At 55.3% G+C, this 23,717-nt stretch overlaps 1 protein-coding gene across 1 annotated transcript; it reads left to right on the plus strand.

The window, feature by feature from the left end:
• Positions 1-2,810: 2,810 nt before the first annotated feature.
• Positions 2,811-21,699, plus strand: LOC101423770 (2-acylglycerol O-acyltransferase 2). Its single transcript, XM_058306436.1, has 6 exons — positions 2,811-2,901; positions 9,869-10,047; positions 18,878-19,082; positions 19,317-19,491; positions 20,030-20,229; positions 21,305-21,699. Exons 1-6 carry the CDS (start codon positions 2,811-2,813, stop codon positions 21,457-21,459), a joined length of 1,005 nt encoding a protein of 334 aa, XP_058162419.1. The 3' UTR covers positions 21,460-21,699.
• Positions 21,700-23,717: the final 2,018 nt, after the last annotated feature.

Genomic DNA, 23,717 nt, shown 5'->3' on the forward strand with positions numbered 1-23,717 from the left:
TTAGGGCGTCCGTCTACCACATGAGAGGTCCATGGTTCAAAACCCGGGCCTCCTTGACCCGTGTGGAGCTGGCCCAAGTGCAGTGCTGATGCGCGCCAGGAGTGCCATGCCATGCAGGGTGTCCCCGTGTAGGGGAACCCCACGTGCAAGGAGTGTGCCCTGTAAGGAGAGCCACCCAGCGTGAAAAAAGTGTAGCCTGCTCAAGAATGGCGCTACCCACATGGAGAACTGACACAGCAAGACGACGCAACAGAAAGAAACACAGATTCCCTGTGCCACTGACAAGAATCCAGGCGGACGCAGAGGAACACACAGCAAATCGACATACAGAGCAGACTATTGGGGGGGGGAAGGGGAGAGAAATCAATAAAAAATAAATCTTTTTTAAAAAAAGACGTGGACAAGATTTTTCATAGCAGCACACTGGAAAATACCCCAAAGCTGGTGGCAACCTAAATGCTCAGCAGTAAAATGGGGCACTAAATTGTTGTATGTTCACCCAGTGAAATCCCATACATCAATGAGAAGAGACACTCTACAGAAACACGCAACACGTACATCTCAAAAATATAATCTCAAGCCAAAGAAGCTGGTCTCAAGAGAGTAGATACAATATGACTTGAATTTTGCAAAGTTGGGAAGCAGAAGGGTTGGTGGCTCCCTGCAGAGGCGGGGCCTGTGGGAGGCTGGTGATGGGTCTACCGGTCAGGGTGGCGGCACCTGAGTCTGCTCACTTAGTGAAAATGCATCACTCTGCGCTTACAAGTTGTGCAGTTTTCTGTGCACAGGATGTACTTCAATCAAGTCTGCATTTTAAAGGAGATTTAGGAGAAAGAACCAATTGGATGTGATGACCTGTTAGAAGTCGGAGAGAGACTTGCCCCTTCTAGAAGCCGAGCTGCCCCGCCATAGTGTGGAAGCTGCAGCGGGACATCATGCACGGCCCCCCCGGCCAGCGGGGCGCCCCCCAGGAGAGCACCCCCCCCAGTGCCAGTGGCTCAGCCACCAGCAGCAGCCCCCCACCTGCGCTTGGCTCACCTGTGCTGCGCCCCTGCTGGCCCAGAGGGCAGCCTCGGCAGCCGGGGGGCTGTGGCCCTGCTGTCAGCACTGCTGGGCCCTGCCTTCGCGGGGGCTCCAGGGGATGGAGCAGGGCTGAGCCCTGAGGCCTGACCTCTCTCACCGGAGCCTCAAGGGCCCCACTGCGAACCAGCAGCAGCCTGGCCCTTGGCACCAGGAGATGAATCAGTTTTTGGGGTGACCTTCAGGCGAGGGTTTCAGTGAGGTGCTGTGGTGGTGCAGATTTGCAAATGGATGAGCCTAATCAAGAAGGTGAAAATGAAGAAATGGAAAATCTGCTCGTAGGACCAAGCTAATGTAGCGTCGCTGCAATTGGGAGTGAAAGCATAAGGGTGAAACCACTAGGTAAACCTCTCCTCTCTCAGGAATCGCTTCCTTGCTTCAGAATCACAATGGAAGAGGGGGTCTCACAGCACAGAAGTCCACTGGCATGGCGGAGATTTTGGAACTGGACACAAGTTTGTGGGGCCTCCTTCAACCAGTGGCTCTGATGTTATTATCTGTGATGTTATTTCTTTCCCCAGAAAAGAAGCAGTAGGAGAGGCACAGAAAACAGTGACTCCCAATTTTTGGTCTGAATAAGCAGGTAAACAGGCGATGCCCTTTACCGAGATGGGGACGAGCAGGGAAGAGCAGGCCTGGGCGGGGCGGGGGCGGATGTGGGGAGAGGAATCAAGCATCAGCAGTGACTGGAGCTGTGCAAAGATCACGTCCAGGTTTAGACACGCTAGGATGGGGCCCCCAGTAGGCAGCCACTTGAGGATGTCCCGCAGTCACCCAGGTGCTCGAGTCACCACCGAAGGGAGGTGCTGATTTGGGAGTCCTCCCCATGGAGATGACAGGGCTCTAGACTGGGTGAGAGGGGAGGGGAGGAGGCCAAGGACGGAGGGAGCGGAGGGGCCTCTCATTCAGGAAAGGCTCTGAGGGAGCCAAGCAGAGCACTGGCTGGGTAGAAGGAAGCCAGGATGGGGTGGCAGCCACAGGCCCAGTGGTTCCACAGAAGGCCTGAGCAAACCTGCCTAAGGCTGCTGAGAGGTCTAGGCAAGATCGGAGAACTGAGTGTGGATTTGGTGATGTGGCGGTCCTCGTGGACTTGTCAAGGGCAGGTTCTCAGAACCGTGGATGTGAAAGTGTTGAGCAGGGAGGACGAAATGGGAGGCTAAGACAGGACAATGTCAAATAGAGACGGCACTTCCCAGAGGTTTGCTGTGCCCGGGAACCGAGAACTGGGGCAGAAGGCGGCGGACGCGGTGAGGTGGGATTCCAGAGTGGAGCTCCTGCAGCCATTGTGGACCACTGAGCAGGGCCCGGTGGAGGGAGGAGCCATGGACATGAGGAGAGGGAGGAGGCCCTCGGACCATTGCTGGAACCAGGTCACTGAGCAGGTTAGATTGGAATGAGATCCAGAGCCAAGCAGTCCAGGTGGAAGAAAGGGCACGATCCGAGCGCCCAGAGCCTGGGGACCTGGAGATAAAGCGCTGCGGAGGCGGCCCTGCCGCTGATAAAGGCTGCACAATCTCTGCTTCCTGCCACCTCCAGCTGGGCCCCAGGGGAGGCAGGATTCAACGTTTCTTCTAAGAAACCGTTCCCTCCCAGGGCAGAGGCAGGGAGCCCAGGAGCTGGGCGCAGTGCGGCGCCCTGGGCTTGCACATCCTTGGGCAGTGCCCAGAGCCCGTGGGTGCTCTGGCCCCAGCAGCGCTCCGAGAAGCCCCAGAGCCAGGCAGAGGGCCAGGATGGTGGAGTTCGCGCCCCTTGCCATGCCGTGGGAGCGCAGGCTGCAGACGTTTGGCATCCTGCTGTGGGTCTTCTCCTTCCTGGTCTTGCGTAAGGCAGCTGGGTGGGGTGGGGCTGGGGGTGCGGTGGTGGGAGACCGTGGCCGTGGCCGGGGTGGGGGGAGACCAGAGGCGGGGGCGCAGGGTGCCACTGGAAGATGCTCGCCCCGAAGGGACTTGGCTGTGCCCACAGCCCCTGCCCAGTGGCCCTGGAGAGCTGGGTGGGTAGGCACTGAGGCTGCTGCCCTGGCTTTGGGCAGGTCACTTAACTTCCCTGGGCTGCCGATTGTCCCTTGATTCTTGGGCAGAGACCCAGGCTGCGGGCTGGTGTGAGGGAGGATAGAGCTGATAGTGGAAAAGATCCAGGAGCCTCAGGGGGCTAAGGGGGGGCAGGAAGAGGGGGGACAGGCTTCCTTCCTCCCGCACAGAGGAGGGAACTAGGACTGGAGGCAGGTGGGAAAGAGGGAGGAAGGGGGAAAGAACAGGACAGGGAGGAAAGGAAGGGCTGGGAGGGGTGGGCTGGGGCAACCTCGGGCTGGGCAACGCGCCCGCCGTGGCCTGGCCCCCTGCCTGACCTGCCCAGGCCCCCCTCGGTCACCTGCAGAAGGGGGCACAGTCGCGGCCTCAAGGGCTGCGGGGCAGGCGAAAGGAAACGCGCGCTTTGGCGCAGCACAGACCTGGCCGGGACCCTGGGCCATGAGGGCACAGGAGGGGAGGGGCGCGCCCCCTGCACCCCACCCAGGATAAACACACCGAGTGTGACCGCGTAGGGCGGCATTCCCAAACTCCTGCGCTGCTGCAGTGAGCGTTGGGAAGAGGCAGGCCCCGGGAACGCGGGATGCGGTGTCCCCCACGGCAGGTGACAGGTGACCGGGCCGCCGCCCAGGGCTGGTGTTCAGTCTGTAGGCAGGATGCCGACGCAGTCCCTGCGGTTTGGCCCTGACCGCCCACTCCCCGCCCTGCCGCTAAGGGATTCCCCTTGGCAAAGCGCCCTGTGAACCCTGCCCTGGCCAGGCCGGAATCCCTTCTGATTGGTCGGTTTCACTGCCCCAGGGGTTGGTAAACTCTTCTCTCTTTTTTTTTTTTTAAGGATTTTTTTCTTTCTAAAGGAAGTACTGAACCTGGGACTTTGTACATGGGAAGCAGGTGCTCAAACCACTCCCCAGTAAACATTTTTCATACCCCTCAGTCCGTTATCCCCATTGCAAGGTGTGCAGGGAACTGAAATGTCTTAAATGCCCTGGCTTGCCCGTCTGGAGTCCTGGGCTCCTCCTACTGCCAAAGAAAGGAAAGCAAAGGAGGCGGGGAAAGGGGAGAGGGGCCGAGGGGCTTGGGAGAAGGTGGGCGTGGAGGTGGGAGGAGAGAGCACGGCAAGGGCCACGCCCAGGGCAGCCTGCAAATTCTGCTGGCTCCTGAGCACCTCGGGACAAAGGGCACCGGGGACCAGAGCCCCGTGGCTCTGCTGGGATCACCGGCAACGAGGAACCTCGTGCTCAGCTGGGCTTGTGCCGTTGTTGAGAACAGGAGTGTGTCTGCATGCTCACTCCCCCACCACCCTACCGCAGGCCCTTGGCACGTGCCTAGCCCTGCTACCCCAGGAGCCTGGACTCCCAGGAGTGGCATGGAGGGATGAAATCAGCCTTGGGCCTGGGAACCAGAAGAACGACTGCTGAAGAAAGGGTTGTGGGCCCACTCGTGCCCGGTGTGGGGTTGTACCTCACCCTTTATTCCGAGGGCAAAGGGAAGCCTGGGTAGGCCTTTAGGCAGGGGAGTGACAAGGTCCAATCAGTGTGTTCAAGGCCCCCATGGCTGCTGGCGAGCTCTCCGCCGTGTTTGGGGTGTGGGGGGGCAGTCCCAGTCCAGCTCAGGGTCAGCAAATTACAGACCAGAGGTCAAATCCAGGTCCGACAACAGTGTTTCTTATATTTTTAAATACTTACCTTTTAAGTGACTACTTATGTACCCAAATAATAGCCTCGAATTTCCCTCTTGGGCTGCAGTCTAAAATATTTACTATCTGGCCCTTTAAGAGAAAGTTTGCCCACCCAGGTCTGGAGAGGCTGTCGTGGGGTGGGAGGAGTGTCCCGGTCCAAGAGACAGTCAGAACATCCCGTCCCCAGGCCCCCAGGCCCGGGGACCGCAGGTGGATGGCGAGGGAGGCAGGAGGCCAGGCTGCATTCACGGCCCTGCGCAGCCGGCTGTCCCCACCAAATTCAGGGGAGGAGAAGGCTTGGGGAGTTAGGGGGACACACGCCATGGTTGATTTTCTGGGTCTGTCAATTGGCATTTACATCTCTAGACTACCATTTTCAGCCACATCGCCATTTATAAACTAATTTGCTCACTATGTGCTACCATCCACTCTATATGTTTCCACACTTTTACAGAAAAGCTAATTAAAACGGCTACATACGTTAAACATCACTAGTCTATCTGAGCCCTTCTCTTATCTGCTTTAAGAATCCACCACCTACCACCAGGTCTTGGAGATATTTTCCTATAATTTCTTCTAGAAGTTTTATGGTTCTTGCTTTTATTTTTAGGTTTTTATCCAGTTTGAGTTAATTTTTGGATAAGGTGTGAGACAGGGGTCCTCTTTCCTTTTTTCGGCTATGGATATCCAGTTCTTTCAGCACCATTTTGCTGAATGGACTGTTCTGCCTTAGCTGGGTGGGTTTGACAGGCTCATCTGAAATCACTTGGCCATGCCTGAGAAGGTCTGTTTCTGAACCATCAGTTTGGTTCCGTTGGTCTATATGTCTGTCTTTATGCCAGTACTATGCTATTTTTACCACTATAGCTAGGTAAGATGATTTAAAGTCTGGAGAGGAGGGTTAACTTTTTCTTTTTATGATGTTTCTGGCTATTCAGCACTCCTTACCCTTCCAAATAAATTTGATAATCATGTTTACAATTTTTTAAAAAAATGTTGGTGGAATTTTTAATGGGGTTGTATTGAATCTGTATATCAATTTGAGTAGAAGTGACATTAATGATATTCAGTCTTCCAATCCATGAGCATGGAATGTTCTTCCAGTTATTTAGGCCTTTTTGGATTTCTTTTAATACTGAATTGCAGTTTTCTGAATACAAGTGCTTTACATTGTTGGTTAGTTATTCCTGACTATTTGAGTTTTATCTGTCCTATTTCCTTTTCACCACTCTTTTGACACTTTTAGTTACCTTTACTGATATAATCTTCATTTCTAGACTCTTCCAGGTCTCTCTCTCCTGTCTTTTCTTTTCAGGCTCTAGTACACCCTTTAGTCTTTCCTGAAAATCTGTTCTCTTGCTTAGAAATTCTCTCAGTTTCTGTTTACCTGTGAATATTCTAATCTCACCCTCATTTTTGAAAAACAGTCTTGCTGGATATAAGATTCTTGGCTGGAAATTTTTCTCTTGTAGTATCTTAAATGTATCAGATCACTGTTTTCTTGCCACCATGGTTTCTGGTGAGAAATCAGCACTTATACTTATTGGGTAGCCCTTATATGTTTTGTTTTGTTTTTTAAGATTTATTTTACTTATTTATTTCTCTCCCCTTCCTCCCCACCCCCGACCCCCACCCCCCATGACCCACCCCGGTTGTATGTTCTCTGTGTCTATTTGGTGCATCTTCTTTCTCCACTTCTGTTGTTGTCAGCAGCATGGGAATCTGTGTTCCTTTTTGTTGTGTCCTCTTGTGTCATCTCTCCGTGTGCACAGTGCCATTCTTAGGCAGGCTGGACTTCTCTTTTGTGCTGGGCAGGTCTCCTTATGGGGCACACTCCTTACACATGGGGCTCCCCCACACAGGGGACATCCCTGCGTGGCCCGGCACTCCTTGCGTGCATCAGCACTTGCGCACAGGCCAGTTCCACATGGGTCAAGAAGGCCCGGGGTTTGAACTGCGGACCTCCCATGTGGTAGACGGATGCCCTAACCAATTGTCCAAGTCCGCTTCCTGCCTTTATATGTTATGCATTGCTTTTCTCTTGCCATTCTCAGAACTCTCTCTTTGTTTTTGGTATTTGATATTCTGAATAGTATATCTTGGAGTTGATCTATTCAGCTTTTTTCAGATGGGAGTATGTTGTGCTTCATGGACATGGATATCTATGTCCTTCAATGGGGCTGAGAAATTTTCTACCATTATCTTTTCAAATATTCCTTCTTCCCCTTTTCTCTTCTCCTTCTGGGACAAGCATGACATGTCTGTTTGCATGTCTTTTGCTGTCATTTAGTTCCCTGAGAACTTGTTCGATTTTTTCCATTCTTTTCCTCATGTATTCTTTTGTGTGTTCACTTTCAAAGGCCATTTCTTCAAGCTCACTAATCCTTTCTTCTTCCTCCTCAAATCTGCTATCATATGATTCCAGTGTTTTTAAAATTTCATTTATTGCAACTTTCCCATAAAATCTGCTATTTTTCTATGTCTGCTTTCAAATTCTTCTTTGTGTTCACCCAGTATCTTCTTAATATCCTTTATCTCTTTAGTCATCATATTGAAATTATTAAGGAGATTTGTTTAAACATCTGTGATTAGTTGTCTTAACTCCTTTATGTCATCTGGAGGTTTATCTTATTCCTTTAACTGGGCCATAGCTTCCTGTTTCTTGGTGTGGATTGTAATTTTTTGTTGGTGTCTTGGCATCTGGCTTACTAGCGTATTTATTCTGGGTGCAGTTTTTCTCTTTAGTTTAGGGCTTCCTGCCCTTTCTCCCTTGCTGGTTTTGCAATTGGAGCCAAGGATGTAATTGGTGCTATAAACTGTGGAGGCTCAAGCTGCCCTCATTGCCCCAGAGACCAGTGCAGCTTCTCCCAACTTTCTCCTTCACCAGAGGTAGGAACAGAGTCACAACTGTGTGGAATAATCCAAATCATGCAGGCCTAGACTGTAGTTGCCCAGAGATACTGATAAAGCTTCATGTCCCTTTCTCCCCTGCCTGGGGTGGGGATGGAACTGCAGCTGTGGGTAGCAATCTGTGCAGTGCAGGTGCAAGATGACCACAGTTGCCCCTGTAGACTTCTGATTATTCAGTCTGTGCCAGCCAAAGGTACCTGCAGTTCCCTGGATAGGCTGGTGCAGGACCAGCCAGCCTCCTCCCTGCCAGAGCCTGTGCAAACTATTTATTTTACTGGAGGGGATAGATGCTCTAGGTGGGATTCTTTATTTGTGTTTTTTTTTACATTTCAATATTTTAATGCAAAAAATAAAAACAAGTCAACTTGAATGTAAGTGGCAAAAGCCCAGTCCCTCTCATCCTTGTCCCTTGTTCCCCGGCATCCTGTCCCCTTCCTCCCAAATATGGGAGTCCATCCATCTTCCAGGCATGTGGAAATGTTCTTTTCCTTTTTCATAAAAATGGTTGCATTTTGCTCCCATTGTTCCACAACTTCATCTTTTAGAAGTTTTATTATAAAATATTTTAGACAAACAAAAGGGAGTCTCGCATCTCCTGCCCAGGTTAGGACAGGCTAGGGCAGTGACAACCCACCAGCCTGAGCACAAGAGGGAAGCTGAGCAGAAGGAGCTGCCTGTGAGAACACCCACCTGAGGCTGCCATTCCTTCCCATTTTTAAAGAGGCAACAGATGTCTGGGTTTTACATGCAGACCCCCCTTTTAAAATTTTCAGTAATTCTTTCAATAGCATTTAAAAATGACATGCCGTAAAGCCAGCACTGGATGGTCATCTCCATGAGGTCAGGGATCTCTGTATGTTGTTCACTGCTGTACCAGCAGCACCTGGAACATCACAGATGCTCCACATAAAGCGAACATCTGTGAACTCCAATCTGCATCCTCTGGCTTATGAAACTTTACTGAGTTAAACGCCCCCTCCTCCAGGAAGCATGCCAAGATTGGCAATCCCCTTCTGCCCTGCTTTCAAATGGACTACACAGCTGGAAGCTGGCCTTCTTGGAGGACACGTGGTGTTGAGTGGAGGCAATATTGGGGAGAGAGCAGTGTTCTCTGGGGAAGATGCTCCATTGGCATCAAGTGGCTGCCTTACAGATCACCTGGCCCTGAGATGAAGCCATGATTAGCCTGCAAAAAGGGAGGGAGAATTGTTGGTGCAGAGAGAAATTCCACACTGGGCCTGGTCCCAGCTGTGCTGCACCCCTGACCTGCAGGGCAGCCAGGAGCTTGGCCCCTTCCTTGCTCACCTTCGCCAGGAAAGGACAGTGCAGGCAGAGGAAACTGTGAGCACAAGCTCAGAGGCAGGAGGGGGCTCAGTGAGTATCAGAACACTGAGGAGCTTCCTTTCACAGAAAGCAAAATCCATGCTTCGTTCATTTCTGTGCATTCCTCTTGATTCACAGTGTTAAAACACAAGTTTCATCCCATGAGCTGCGAAACCAGTAAGGGGCTTAGTTTGCAAACTGAGTAAAATATATTCTTCATTCACTTCTACTGCAGCAGGAGGGGAGAGAGGGTTGGCTCGCGGGAGCGGGAATGCCAGGCTCAGGTGCTTGCACTGCTCCTCGAAGTTTCAGGAAAGCTGTGGAAGGGCTTTAATTAAAATAAGGACCGAGCCAGATTTATCTTTGGAAAGACAGGGCAGAGGGTTAAGGAGAAAGCTGCTCTCCTGTGTGTCTGAGGTCCCAAAAGATGGAAAGTAGGACAGCTCATCCAGCCAGTCACTCCCCATCCATTTATCGAGCACCTGGTGTATGAATAGGCATTTCCTGCCTGCGAAAGCAGTGTTAGTATTTCAAGTATTGCAGAATCTTTTACAGGGAGGTGGAAGGAGGGAAAGGGGAAGACTGGAGTGAACAAGGCAGCCTGGTACTGTGGGGGGATGAGCTTTGGAGCTGGGCTTCCCCGGGCTCCAGTCCCCGCTCCAGGAACAAGGAGGGCTGGTTCCACTCGAGCCTCCATCTCCCTGAAGGCAAGGGAAGCTGCTCTCATCCCTCGGGGGCCACGGGCTGGACAGACAGAGCTGCTAGTGTGGGGCGAGTGGGGATGGCGTGGCCTGGGCAGCCGTACTTGCCTCCCTGGGACCTCCGACCGCTGACCACCTGCTTCCCTCCCCAGCCCAGCTCTGCATTGCCGCCTTCATAGGCCTCCTGCACACGAGGTTCTGGCTCTGCGCTGTGCTGTATGCGGCCTGGTGGTGCGTGGACCGAGACACGCCGCAGCAGGGGGGCAGGCGCGTGGAGGCCCTGAGGCGCTGCATCCTGTGGAAGCACATGAGGGACTATTTCCCCATCGCGGTGAGTGCTGAGGCTGGCCCGGGTGGGGAGAGGGGTGGCAGGGCCCAAGGGCCCCACATCTCCATGGGAATCCTGGCCTGGCAGGCAGGAGCCTGGACTTCCACTGCTGTGGGGCCAGGAAGAGGGGCAGCTTCTTGGGCACGCGGGGCCAGTGTGAGATTGATGGCCATCCAGGATGCGAAGGCGCTCTGTGACACGTGGAACGTGATGCACGTGTGTGTTATACAAATGCAAACCTCAGGGCCCAGGTTGGGAAGGTGAAGGTAATAAACTCACAGGTCTTAAGAGACCATCTAGCCCCACGCATATCCATCAGACAAGGAGACTGATGCCCAGAGAGGGACAAAATTGTGAGCAACAGCACACAGCAAGTTCTTTTACTGGTTTTAAAGTTTGTGCATTGACTGTGGGTGAAGGTGCAGAGAAAAGAGCCCTGACTCTGGTATGCTGTGTGCCCCATTCTGAGCCTCAGTTTCCCCATGTAGCCAATAAGCAGACTGGACCCCCACTGCTCTGAGTGCCTTTGAGTCTCCGGCTCTCTGGCTCGAGGCTCCTCCTGGCCATGATGGCCACTTGGCCCCGGGCTTGAGGGTCACCTGAGGGGAGGAGAGCGTTGAATCTGAGGGAGCCGATCCCTCAGCTCCTTCACAGACTCCAACAGACCAAGCCCTTGGCTCTAAGCAGCTGGGCAGGGCTGGTTTACTGACCAGATAGGATAGGATGGGCAGGCAGTGGGAACAGAGAGAGGTGCCTGGCAGGGGCGGTTGCCCCTCCTCAGAAACAGGGCAAGGAAAGGTGTAAGGTGTGGTCTCAAGTTAGACAGACTGGATGCTAATCCCACGTCTGCTGCATACTAGCTGTGTGACCTTGGGTGAGTTGCACTGTCTCTGTGAGCTTGTTTCCTCACATGTAAACGGGGGTGATGCCACATACCTCATAGGGTTGTGTGGGCTCAAGGCAACAGTGCAAGTAAAGCACCTGGAATGTTCCTAGGAACTGGCAGCTTCGGTTATTTTCCTGAGCCAGTGGGGACTCGAGGAGGCAGGGATGTGGCTGGGGGCTCGGGGAGGCTCTGATGGCTGGAGCCCTGCTGCCCTGACCTGCCCCCCTGAGTAGCCTCTCCTGTCTCTCCAGGAGTCAGGGCCCAGCTGGTAAAGCTGGGACTGCCAGTGGGAGAGCGGGCGAAGGAAATCGGCTGGTAAAGGTTAAAACCTGCCCAGGACATGAAAACTCAGCGGGGCAGGGCTCCGGCTGGGCTGCCTGCTGAGAGGCCTGGGGCCCGACAAGGACCAGCAGAGGCTGAGCAACAACTGCAGGGCCTGCGGGGCAAAGGGCAAGGGCAGGGCACAGGCGAGGGTGGGAGGGTGGCTGGCAGAGATGGCCGTGGCCCTGGGGGTGGTAAATGCTGATGGGCAGAGCCCGTGGGCAGGGGCATTGCTGAACTGGGGGTCTGGGTGGGGCAGTCTTCCCTGCCCCCTGGATCTGCTTCCTCTCAGGGGCCCCTCCCAGGTCTCACCAGCAGAGACAAGCAGGGCCCTGGGTGTGTCACGGGCACAGTCCCTGGTTCCCCCCCAGGACCCTAGAGCTTTGAGATTCTGAACTCCCTTCCCAGCCTGAAGTGCCTGGAGGGTCAGAGTTTCTTGGGGAGGGAGTGGCTGTGGCCCAGGGAGAGAAAAACCCTCCAGTCCAGTCAAGGGAAAGCGTAAGCAGGTTGGGGCCTCCAGGAGGACTCTGTAGCTCCTAGGTCTCCCCTCCCTCTGCCAGCCGAATCCTGAGCTCACCCGGAAAGCAGGGCATGGAAAGGTGGTCTGGGAAGGGCCCAGGCCAAGCAAAGGGCTGGGCGCTGGTCCCAGTGGAGTTTTGACAGTAGCCTGGTGTTCAACGTGACTAGAGGAGAAGGTGCTCCGGGGCATGGGCCGAGAGAGGTTTGCAGGGACAAGACACCCAAGCCATAGAACTGGACTCCTCAGGTGACAGAGAGCAGGGGGACAGCCTCTCGGGCAGCCCAGTGGCCTCCAAAGGACAGCGTCTGGGTTCTCTTTGCACCTGGAGCCACTGCCAGTTACAGGTCTGGCATAACTGGTGCTGCTCGGTGCCTTTTCCAGCAGGGGACTCCATTTGCACAAATTCCTCATGTGCAGTTGTGTGGGCCCGCTGTGTCCCTCAACGCCTTGCATCGCCACCCGCTGAGGGTGGGCAGTAGCACCCAGCGGCCGGCAAAGGGCAAGATGCCTTTCACATTGACCTTGCGTGTCCCTGCTGGGTGCCTGCAGGGGCGGCACTGCCAACTGCAGACCCCCTTCCTGCACACCTCCCAGGAGACCCTCCGGGCCCTGCAGGGATCTTGGGGTGAGCAGCAGATAGGGAGCCCCAGCTCTGCCATGAGCTCCCCAGCATTCACGAGCCTCTGCGTCCTCTGTGAAAAGAGAGCAGCCCCCGCCCACCCCGCGTCCCGCCAGCTCTTATGGGATTTATGCACCAGCCCTGATGTGGTACTTCAGGCCCAACCAGGAAACGGCTTCTGGCCTGGAGCCACCTGAAGGCCCCCGAAGGCCCACCAAAGAGCTAGTGCAGAGAACGGGCAATGCTCCATGTCAGAGGAGCTTCCGCCCCTCATGCTGAAGGTCTGAGCAGAGCTGGGGAGATTTCATCATCGCGGAGCAAACACTGCACAGGAGGCTCAGGAGGCTGCAGTGCCCTGCCCGGGGTGTGTCCCTGGTTGTCAGGAAATGTGACCCCATAGTTCTGGTCAGAGCTGGCTTGGGGCAGCACAGGGCACCTCCCTGAGTCCCCCTGTCCCACTGTCCTCACCTGGGATGGCCCCTCAGCTCCCCCTCAGCACCCAGGCCTCCTCTCAGCACACAGGGGTCTCCGCCTGAGTCAGAGGGGCTCTTGGCCAGCTGCTCGCCTGGGCTGGGAACTCCGGCTTACACAGCCCTGAGGATGGGGCGCTCCCTCCCTGAGACGGCTGCTTCATTGCGGGAGAAGGGCTGTCTTCCCGGGAGCTGGGGCCGGTCTCCTGCCATCCTCCTAGGAGTCCCACCTCTGCCTTTTGCAGGGGGAGCTGGTTCAGAGGCCCCTGCCAGCAGCCCTAGGCTGCCCTGAGGGGACTGGGGGCTTCCACGTCCCCCCCCCAGCCAGGCGGCTCTCCAGCAGGGCTTCTCAGCCTTTTCACTGTTGCCATTTAGGGCTGGAAAACTCTCTTCTGTGGAGGCCTGGCCTCACCCCTGCCCTCTACCCACTAGAGGCCAGCAGCACTGACCCTGAAGTGCGACAACCAAAAATGTTTGCAGACATTGCCAGATGTCCCCTGCGGGGCAGGGGGCAAGGTCACCGCTGTTGAGGCCCACTGCTGGAGGGCGGGGTGGTCTCCTCAGCTCCTCCTCCCTGGCCCCATCAGCTCTTCCACTGGCTCCTCTTCTGCCGACACCCCCAGTCCCTCCTCCATGCGGTGCAGGACCAGTCCAGCAGTGACTCCCAGCACACCTGGAACAAAAGCTAAACTCCACGGCAGCCTGAGGGCCCTGCACCTGGGCCTCTGCCCACCCAGCCCTCACCCGCCTCCCTTGCCCCTTTGCCGCCTTAGTTTTCCCAATATGAGTCACGTCCCTGGCACTGGTGCCCTTACTTGAAGTGCCTTTAAGCCCCGCTGCCTTTCACCTGGGGACTCCCACAAGGCTGGGCCGGCTGGCTGTGCCCACGGGGCCAGGCTGCCTGGGCCCACCTCCTGGCCCTGCCTCTTTACAAGGTCAGCGGATGAGCAAGGTCATTACTGTTGGGTGTCAGATTCCTCATCTGTGCAATGGGGGCAGCGACGTCCGTACTGCCTCACAGGCTTGATGGAGGACAACGCTGCATGCAAGGTGCCTGGCACATAGTAGGTGCCATGGTGCCCACCACATCTGCCGCGCTTTCCAGATTTCCGGGCCTGGCATGCACTGTATCTCTTCAATGCTAAGACATTCCAATATTTTATGTAACAGTGAGAAAAAAATTCTTCCAGTTAGAATAGCCAGTGCCTCTTGATTTCACAATGTTAAATATGAAAACATGTGCATCTCAGAGCTGATGGAAGAGTGTCTGTGAGATGAGGGCAGGCCTGAGGAAGGAGGAGAGGGCAGGGCCAACACCTCACCCCAGAGGCCGAGGAGGATGGACACTGGCCCAGAGCCACACAGGGAGTCGCTGCCTGTGCCAGGGAGATGCCAGGCCTCTCCAGCCATTGGGCCACCATGCACAGGTGCAGGGAAGGACCCATCCTAAAAACTGCAGTCCCCAGGAGAATCGTTCTTAGTAACCTGAGCAGCTTCGCACAGTGGCTGAAGAGTGGAAATAGCTGAAATGTCCATCAACTGATGAAAAGACAGACAAACTGCGGTCCAGGTAGACAATGGAATAGTATTCAGCCATCAAAAGAAATGAAGTGCTGATTCATGGACGACCCCTGAACACATTAAGCTGCGTGAAAGAAGTCAGGCACAAAAAATCACAAAGGATTCCATTTACAGGAAATATCCAGAAGAGGCACATCTATAGAGGCCTAAATTAGATTAGTTGTTGTCAGGGCTGGGGGAGAAGGGGAGAACAGGGAGTGATTGCTAATGGGACAGGGTTTCTTTTTGAGGTGTTGAAAGCATTCTGGAATTACACAGCAGTGTAGGTTGCACAACCTTTTGGATGTTCTGAAATCACTGAATTGCACAATTAAAATATGGTATACGAAATATATTAGTAAAAAAATTAGCAACATCCGGAGCCTGGTAACTTGGCTCAGCCCCCTTGCCTGGTGCCAAACCAGCCTGACAGCACAGGCACCCAGTCAGAGTGCGCCCCAGACATCAGCCCATCTTTGCTTAGTCACACTCCCCTATTCTAATGGAACCGAGGGGGCCAGACAGAGAACACTGCACTTTACAGTTTGTAAATCTCTCCCCTTCTCTCTGTATATCCCCCTGGAATCCAACCGTGACCCTGCCAGGGAGGCGTTATCACTGTCCTGGTGAGACAGAGGGAAAACTGAGGTATGGATGGGGCATCAGCCTAGCAAAGGCCATGTCGTGAGCCAGCGGCAGAGCCTGGCCTGCTGCCTCTCTGGAGCAGGGCACTTTCACCTGCAGCCCAGGTGACACGTTGCAGCAGGACAGGAGCAGGCACCTCCTTCCTAGGAGGCTGCCTTGGCCTCATGCACCCGCAGGCTCATTCCTTCATTCTTTCACTCCACAACTTTCCAGAGCATCTGCCCTGTTCCAGGCCTGCATGGGTGCTTCTGGTACGTGGGCTCTAATCTTGAGCCCTCACAGTGCTGGGATGATAGACCGGGGCACAGGGGACAGATAGAAGGTGGTAGTGCAGAAGACACCAGCAAAGAACACATCTGGGGAGGTGCAGACTGGGCCTCGGGGGGCAGTCATGGGCCCACTAGGGCCCACTCCTGGACGCGAGCAGATGCGTGTACAAATGCTCGCACCCGTGCCTGGACACAGGCCCTCACATCACCAGCATTTTTCTCTACACACGTTTGTCTTTATGAAGGAAGTAATCACTCATTCATTCATGCATTCACTCGTTCTTTCATTGTTCATTTACTTCAACCTGGTAACACGATCTTGTTCAAGATGCACAAGAGACAAAAGGATATACAGTCAAAAGTCTCCCTCCCACTTCATGTCCCATCTGTCCAGGTCGCTTCCCCAGTTGTGGCATCTACTAGCAGCATTTAGGGTGTCCAAATGCAGATCATGTATTTTTCCCTCCTGTGCCCAGTTGGTGGCATTCTGCACACACTATCCTGCCCCCTGCTCTTTCACCTGCTGATCTGTTGTGTTCCTCGTCTCGTATCAGGACAGGAAGAGCTGTTCACACTTCTCTATGCACAGTGATCCACTGTGTGTTTCATAATTAGTCAAAAAAAAGTCTTGTTGATGGGCACTTGATGCCATGTGTGTTTTTTTTTATTTTGTTTGTTTGTGTGTGTGTGTTTTTGAGGTACTGAGCCTGGGAATTGAACCTGAGGCCTTGTATGTGGGAAGCTGGTGCTCAACCACTGAGCCACATTGGCTCCCCTGAGTTGGTTTTTTTTGTTTGTTTCCTTGCTTTTTTTGTTTTTAGGAGGCACCGGGAACTGAAGCTAGGAACTCCCATTGGGAAGCAGGTGCTCACATCCATTCCCCCCCGGGGTTTTTGTTTTATTTATCCTCTCTCCCCAGATGGCACTGTCCTCTGTCTGCTCATTGTTTGCTTGCCTTCTCCAGAAGACACAGGGAACCTAAGCCGGGACCTCCCATATGAAAGGCGCGTGCCCAACGGCCTGAGCCACATCCGCTCCCCGCAGGCCGCAGCGGGGCTGGCTTGTGGCATCTGCGCATTCAGGTGTCTGCTCGCTGCAGCGGGTAGGGCGTCTGCTCATTTCTTTAGGAGGCACTGGGACCCGAGCCTGGCACCTCTCCTATGGCAGGTGGGTCCCCAACTGGTTGAGGCACATCTGCTCCCCTCCCCAAGTTTTTGATATTAACAAAGGATACGTCAGTGAATAACTTGCATAAATGTGATTTTGTACAAGGGTGAAAAATTCTGTAAGCTCATTCCTCTGCAGCAGGGTTAAAAGGGCCAATTGTGGGTTTTCAAAAATTTTGATGAACTCTGACAAATTTCCCTTAAATGGAGGTTGTACAAAATTACCCTTCTACCAGCAGAAAATGAGAACTTAAAAGCAAGTGTTTCAATGCACTGAGCGACTTATGTTTTTAGAGAAACCACACCAGGTAGATTCCTGAGGCAGCACTTGTCCCAGGGAGAATCCCCAGTGATTGCTCTGCTCTGTCTATGTTTTCACACCCAGCAAATCCCCCAGTGCATGAGGGGAGGAGGCTTGTCCTCGTCTGGGGAGGCGTTGGGCCCTGCAGCCCTTCTGCGAAGGGTCAGTGGGTCTGTGGGAGTGGGACAGAGGCCAAGTCCAGTCAAGGACATGTGGGCCTTGGGCTGGGAAGCCTAGGTGGGGCACCCAGGCCCCATTGCTACCTCCCAGGCCCCTCCAGGTCCCTCCAGGCCCCTCCAGGAATCACCTCCTGAAAGTTGCAGTTTGACGGCAGAGTGACCTTTCACACGGGTGAAGCTGAGTCATCATGGGAAGGACAGCAGATTGCAGGGCCCAGGCCATCAGGGTGCTTCCTGCCCAGGGGTGGGGGTTGGGCCAGGAGCCCTGGCGACTCTTCAAACTCCAACTGGCTGTGGCTTCCAGAACACAGGGCACTCTGAGGGGTGGGCTCCACAGTTCCTGGCCGAGTGGGGATGGGACGGTCCCCTGAACAACCACTGGCCATAGCAGACTCGGCTACACTGCCACCTGTCAGGTCACCTGCCGTGAGCAGCGTTTGTTAACTCAGTCCCGTCCCCACCCCATCCCCTTCAGCTAGAAGCTGCTAACCACAGGCAGGTCTCCTCCCCCCCCCTGCAATCTATAATACGACACCTGCAGGGACCCCACGCCCCCTCCATGCTGCAGGCCTGAGCAGACCCAGGCACATCGCTGTGCTGGAGCCCCCTTGGCCAGGGAAGGGAGTGGAGGCAGGGCAGCAGGCCTGGCTGGGGGGAAGCAGAGGGCTGCAGGGTGAGAGACTTGCATTGCGAGGAGGAGGAAGCAGGACTGGAGCCAGCCTCCTGGGACACCTGCTCTTTCAACAGGAATCCACTCCTGATATAGCCTCTCAATGTTCACTCACAGGTCTTTTTTTTTTTTTTTTAATATTTATTTCTCCCCACCCCCTTGTTTGCATTTGCTGTGTTTGTGCGTGCTGGTCTTCTCTTTTAGGAGGCACCGGGAACCCAACCATGACCTCCCATGTGGGAGGGAGGCGCCTAAATCACTTAAGCCACTTCTGCTCCCTGCTTTTTTTATCTCTCATTATGCTTTCCTCCTTGTTTCTCTTGTTGTGTCAGCACTCCCTGTCAGCCCCGCACATCAGCTCACTGTCTTGCTCCTCTTCTTTAGGAGGCACTGGGAACCCAACCGGGACCTCCCGTCAGTGGTAGGTGGGAACTCAATCACTTAACCAGATCCTCTTCCCACTCACAGGTCTTTTTTTTCTTTTTTTAAGATTTATTTATTTATACCCCGCCCCCGTCTGCTCTCTGTGTCCATTCACTGTGTGTTCTGTGCCTGCTTGTCTTCTCTTTAAGTGGCACCAGGAACTGATACTGGGATTTTCTGGAGTGGGTGAAAGGTGATTACTCTCTTGCGCGACCTCACCTCCCTCTTCTGCTGTGTCTTCCTATTTTCTCTCCTCTTGTTGTTTTATCTTGCTGCATCAGCTGACACTCCTGCATGGGGCAGCACTCCTGCACGGGGCAACACTACTGCACGGGGCAGCACTCTCGCACAGGGCAGCACTCCCGCACGGGGTGGCATTCCCACATGGGGCAGCACTCCCACACGGGGCGGCATTCCCACATGGGGCAGCACTCCGCATGGGCCAGCTTGCCACGCGGGTCAGCTTGCTCTCACCTGGACATGGAACCCTGGACCTCCTATATGGTGGACCGGAGCCCTCCTGGTTGAGCCACATCCCTTTCCCTCACAGGTCGTATATGCCAGGTTTTCTTATGTTGTTTTCTTGCCATGGGCCTCGCTGGGCATGGTGGCGCCCGGTGTGGCCCTTTGGTGCCTTCAAACTATATTCTGTGCCTTAGCTTTGGTAATTCAGGAGCGGCGGGCATGATGGGTCCAAATACCGCACCTTTACAGATGACGGGCCTAAGGCCACACAGCCGGGCAGTGGTGGGCAGGGACGGCCACCCGGGGCCAGCGCGGGCTCACCAGGCCTTGTCCCTGCAGCTGGTCAAGACTGCAGAGCTGGACCCCTCCCGGAACTACGTCGCGGGCATCCACCCCCACGGGATCATGGTCGCGGGCGCCTTCCTCAACCTATGCACGGAGAGCACGGGCTTCTCGGCGCTCTTCCCAGGCATCCGGCAGTATCTGATGACTCTGCCCGTGTTCTTCCGCGTCCCCTTCCTGAGGGACTACTTCATGAGCTTCGGTGAGCCTGGGGCCCGGCAGGGGCGCTGCAGGGCCGGCTGCCCGCGGGGCCGCGCGCTCCCCGCGCATGCGCGGTGGGAAGGAGGCGCCAGGGAAGCAGCGCCCGCAGCGGCGCGGGGCCTCGAGCTCCGGGAGAGCTGCAAAGAGGGACAGGGCTCGGGCCTGTCCTCAGGGGGCCCCGTGGGCACTGCTGGTGAACTGCACCCCGAGGCTGCCGCACCTTCCTCCCCCCCAGGGCTGGTCACGTCAGACAAGGAGAGCGGCGCGCACGTGCTGAGCAGGAAGGAGGGCGGGAGCCTCCTGGCCATCGTGGTGGGGGGCGCCCGGGAGATGCTCGACGCCAGGCCCGGCGCCTACACGCTGGTGCTGCGACACCGCAAGGGCTTCGTCAGGCTCGCGCTGGAGCACGGGTACCCGCCTTGAGGAGGGGCGACTGCACAGATTCTGTTTTGGTGGGAGATGCACCGGCCCGTTTTCAAATGCCCAGAGAAGTTTCCACTAGAGGAGACTCGGCGGTCAGAGGGACTGGGTGGGAAGGAACGAGTTCCCCAAAGCTGACACTAGATCTGAGACATTTTGGATCAGGGAGAATGAGGTGTGCGGCCCATTCCAAAGCTGTTCGACCTTGGGGTAGGCCTCATTGAGGAATAGGAGCCAGCTGGGGTAGGGGAGATTTTTCTAGAAAGTTTGGGAAGATGGAAAACATCACCAGAGGTATTCTGGTCTACCTGTCATGGTGCCAGTGAGAGGTCGTGGTCCAGAGAGGGGCAGAAACCTACCAAAGGTCGGCGAGGGAGGCTATGGCCGATCGGGGAGAGAACCCAGACCTCCCATTTCCAGCGCAGGGCTCTGTCCTCTGCCCCAGATCCTGGGTGCTGTGTCCCTGAGGGAAGCGAGGTGCCTTCTTGGGAGATTCGTGCATGCCCTGACTCTTCTGTCTCTCTCCAGGGCAGCTCTGGTGCCCATCTTCTCATTTGGGGAGAATGAACTATATGACCAGGTAAAGAATCCCCCCGGCTCCTGGTTGCGCCAGATCCAGAACCGGCTGCAACAGGTCATGGGCTTCTCCTTCCCACTCTTCCACGGCCATGGAGTCTTCCAGGACAGCTTTGGCTTCGTGCCCTACCGTCGGCCCATCACCACCGTGGGTGAGTTAAGACCCAAGCTGGGAGGAGGTAGGCTGCAGGGACAGGGGCTTGGGCTGGGCACTGCAAGGGGACGTGGGGATGGGCAGGCACCTCTCTGTCCTCAAAGAGCGTATATTTCTAGCCAGGGAAACACACACGTGGGCAGATAACCCTAATGCAAGGCAGCCTGGGATAAGACCGTAACACAAAGAGCAATAGTCCCTGCTGGTTACCGAGCCGCTGTGTGCCAGGCTCAGCACTGGCTGACTTACATGCAGAGTCTCGGTTTCTCCTAACCACCTGCACGGCAGGGATTATTATATCATTGATAGCAAGCTGAGGCCCAGAGATGTTAAGTAACTTCCAGAAGATAACACTGCCTCTGAAAAAGCAAAATTGAGATTTGAATCAGGATTTATTATGCCAGAGAAGGAGGGTTTTTAATTCTGACCCAAGGATCTCAAAGCACTTATTGGAGAAGGTGGGTGAAGGGAGGGATGGTCCAGGCCTGGGTACATTGTGGTTCCCGTAGCAGTCAGTAGGCTCCGAATTCGAGCCTGCGGGATTTCCTGTGAGCAGTGGGCATGGACTTTAGTGCGTCCCCTCTGAGCTGTCAGGAGACCTCTGCTTCTAGGATTCATATCAGGCTCCTCTGCCCAACACTGTAGAGAGAGGGCCCTTGGTCTCCTTCCACCCCTGTTAGTTCAGCAGACTTGGTGAGCTTCTAAGCCCTGCTTTCCCTGTGCTTTTCCTGGCTGCGTGGCCTTGAGCAAGTTACTTAATCTCTCTGAGCCTCATGGCCTTACATGCCAAATAGGAATGATAACAGATTCCATCCCCCCAGGAGTGCCACAAGGCTTAAAGGAGATAATGCAGGTAAAGCACGTGGCACTGTCAGCTGCTGCTCTTGTTCTATCAGTACCGTGCTGTCATGCCCTAACCTCTTAGAACTGATTACCTGAAACTAGAGTGTGGAAGGGGTTTTGTACGAGCACTTTCCTGGGGCGATGCCCATGGGGTGCGTGCCTGCACCAAGGGCCCGTGTGGCCCCAGGTGGTTTCCACTCTGAGCCGCTGCCCGCTTTTGTGCCTTGCAGTGGGCAAGCCCATCGAGGTGCAGAAGACGCTGCATCCCTCGAAGGAGGAAGTGGATCAGCTGCACCAGCGCTACCTCAAGGAGCTGTGCAACCTCTTTGAGACCCACAAGCTCAAGTACAACGTCCCCGCTGAGCAGCACCTGGAGTTCTGCTGAGCGCCTCCAGCCAGAGGCGGGCTGTCCCCAGAGGCAGGGCCGGCAGCCGTGGAGAGCATTAGAGAGCCCAGCTGGAGCTGCTGCCATCTGAGAGGGCTTCCTGGTGGCATTTGTTGAACACACCATCTCCAGAGACACCCCCACCCCCACCCCCAGACTCCTGCATATTCCACCCACGCCAGGTCCCAAGTCAGACCTGCAATGTGGGAGAGCAGGCCAGACTCTGGCATCTGTGATCCGCATGCCTGCTCTGAAACCTCTGCAAGTCTCTCTCTTCTTGGCCTCCGTCTGCTCACCTGTGCAGTGGGAGAGAGGGCTGGACGAGAATGATTTCTGAGGTCTCTGTCCTCTGTTGTGATGTCACTCAATGGGCAGAGGAAAAAGATGAGTGACTGGGTTTTTCTTCCTTTACCACTGAGTTATAGCACAAAGAACAACCAGCCCCCAAACCCCTCTCCTACAAGTCCCTCCATCCTGCAACTGTCCTCCTCCCCCAAGCTAGATAGGAGGGGGTGGCCACTACGTCCCCTGCACTCTCCCGAGGCATCTTCCAGTTTCTGAGTCCTTTGGGCTACGGAGTGGCAGCCAGAGGGTTCCAGAAGGTGGGTAAGGAGAACTGAGCTCCATCACTGATTGTTTCTGCATGACCTTCCCCTGAGCCTCAGTTTACCTGACTGGCTAAGATGACCTCTGATTCTCAGGCCTGACTCCATAGGTTCACCCCTGACTCACCCTTGGTAACCTCAGCCCCTGACCTCGGCACTAGAAGGGACCTCAGCAAATGTGACTGTAATAAATGGGTTGGGCCGCCTCTCCTCCTGGCCCCAGGCTGTGTCTTACTCCTCCTGAAGGTGGGCCAGGCTGGGCCAGGGGAGCCCACACTGGTGACTTCATGGTCCTCAGCCCTGAGCTGACGCCTCTGGCTCTCTCCTTCAGGGGCAGAAGGAAAGCGTCTGGTAGGAGGCAGGGCAGACCAGCACAGGGAATGGAACCACATGCGAGGTCTGTGTGCTCGCAAGTGTCCCCAGGGTGGGTGAGAGGGCACGAGTGCCCTGATGAGAGGTCTGGATTTTGGGTTTGGGACATGCGTCCCTCTAGCCCCTGCCCCACTCTCCACCTTCCAGGGCCTTCTCTTTGGCAGCGGGCAGTGAGGGGCAGGGCATGGCTGGGCAGGCTGGCACTTGTGAATCCCCCTCACACCCCAGCAGCGAAGCAGAGGCCTTGCCCTCCAGGGCAGAGCACGCGAGGAGCTACACCATGGGTGACATTTGGAGATGTGTCCATTAGGGTTTGAATCCTGGCTCCACCCCTTCCAGCGACCCTGGGCTAAGCCACGTCACCTCCAAACCTCAAGCTCATCATCCGAGAACGATTACAGTAACTGACCCCTGGTTTGGGGAGCGTGTCCTGAGAACGTCAGCCACTGCCTCCTTTAGGGGATGATGTAAGGTAGCAGTCAGATGGCAAATGGGCACAGTGTCTCCAGAAGGTGCCTGTCATCCTATAGGCAGCATGGCGTAAGTGTCGCAGGAGAAGCAGGGGTGACGGGCAGTAGGGGTCCAGAGGAGGGAGCGGAGATTCCCAGCCTGCGGGGAGACTTGGGGCAAGGGACATGAGGGCAGGGCCTTGAAGGAAGCAGGGAGGTGAAAAAGTGCCCTCCCACCCCACTCCCATCAGTTACCTCCTGCCGTGTAACAGGCCCCTCCAAAGTGAGGGGTGAACCCACCAGGGTTATTTCCGCCGTTCTGCGGTTGGCGGGTGGTTCTCCTGGGGCTTGCATTCGGCTGGTGGGTGCTCTGTGGCTGGGACCGGCGGAGGAGCCGGAACAGCTGGGCCTCTCCATGTGGGCCCTGGGCCCCTCCAGACTGACGGCCTTCGACATGATGCTGAGTGCGTGGCAAAGACGAGAGCCAAGGCTGCCAGGCCTCCCGAGTCCGAGGCTGCACAGCCTGCCCTGCGTCCCTCCCTCGGCCAAAGCAAAGTCAATGGCAGCCCAGATTTGAGGCATGAGGGATAGATGCCCCCTCCAGAGGGGAGGGGCAGCAAAGTCATAGTTCAGAAGGACGTGGGCACACAGAAGGGTCCTCGTGGCCGTGTTCACAGACAATATACCAAATTGTACAGGAAAGCTCACCGCAGAGCCCCCCCGCCCCGCACACACTAGCCCTGGAATTCCTGTGTGGATGTGAAAAAAGCCAGTTTATCCCAAGGTCCCCGTCTCACTCTGCCCAGGACACCCTTCCCGCGGCAGCCAGAGC

The sequence above is a fragment of the Dasypus novemcinctus genome, chromosome 10 (genome assembly GCF_030445035.2).
Source record: "Dasypus novemcinctus isolate mDasNov1 chromosome 10, mDasNov1.1.hap2, whole genome shotgun sequence".
Classification (NCBI taxonomy): domain Eukaryota; kingdom Metazoa; phylum Chordata; class Mammalia; order Cingulata; family Dasypodidae; genus Dasypus; species Dasypus novemcinctus.

Bases quoted from the DNA above. Each gene is read 5' to 3' on its own strand.
- LOC101423770 (XM_058306436.1), top strand. From the start codon at position 2,811: ATGGTGGAGTTCGCGCCCCTTGCCATGCCGTGGGAGCGCAGGCTGCAG. The intron at 19,492-20,029 runs GTACCCGCCTTG...GTCTCTCTCCAG, and splicing joins AGGCTCGCGCTGGAGCACGG to GGCAGCTCTGGTGCCCATCT. The intron at 20,230-21,304 runs GTGAGTTAAGAC...TGTGCCTTGCAG, and splicing joins TCGGCCCATCACCACCGTGG to TGGGCAAGCCCATCGAGGTG.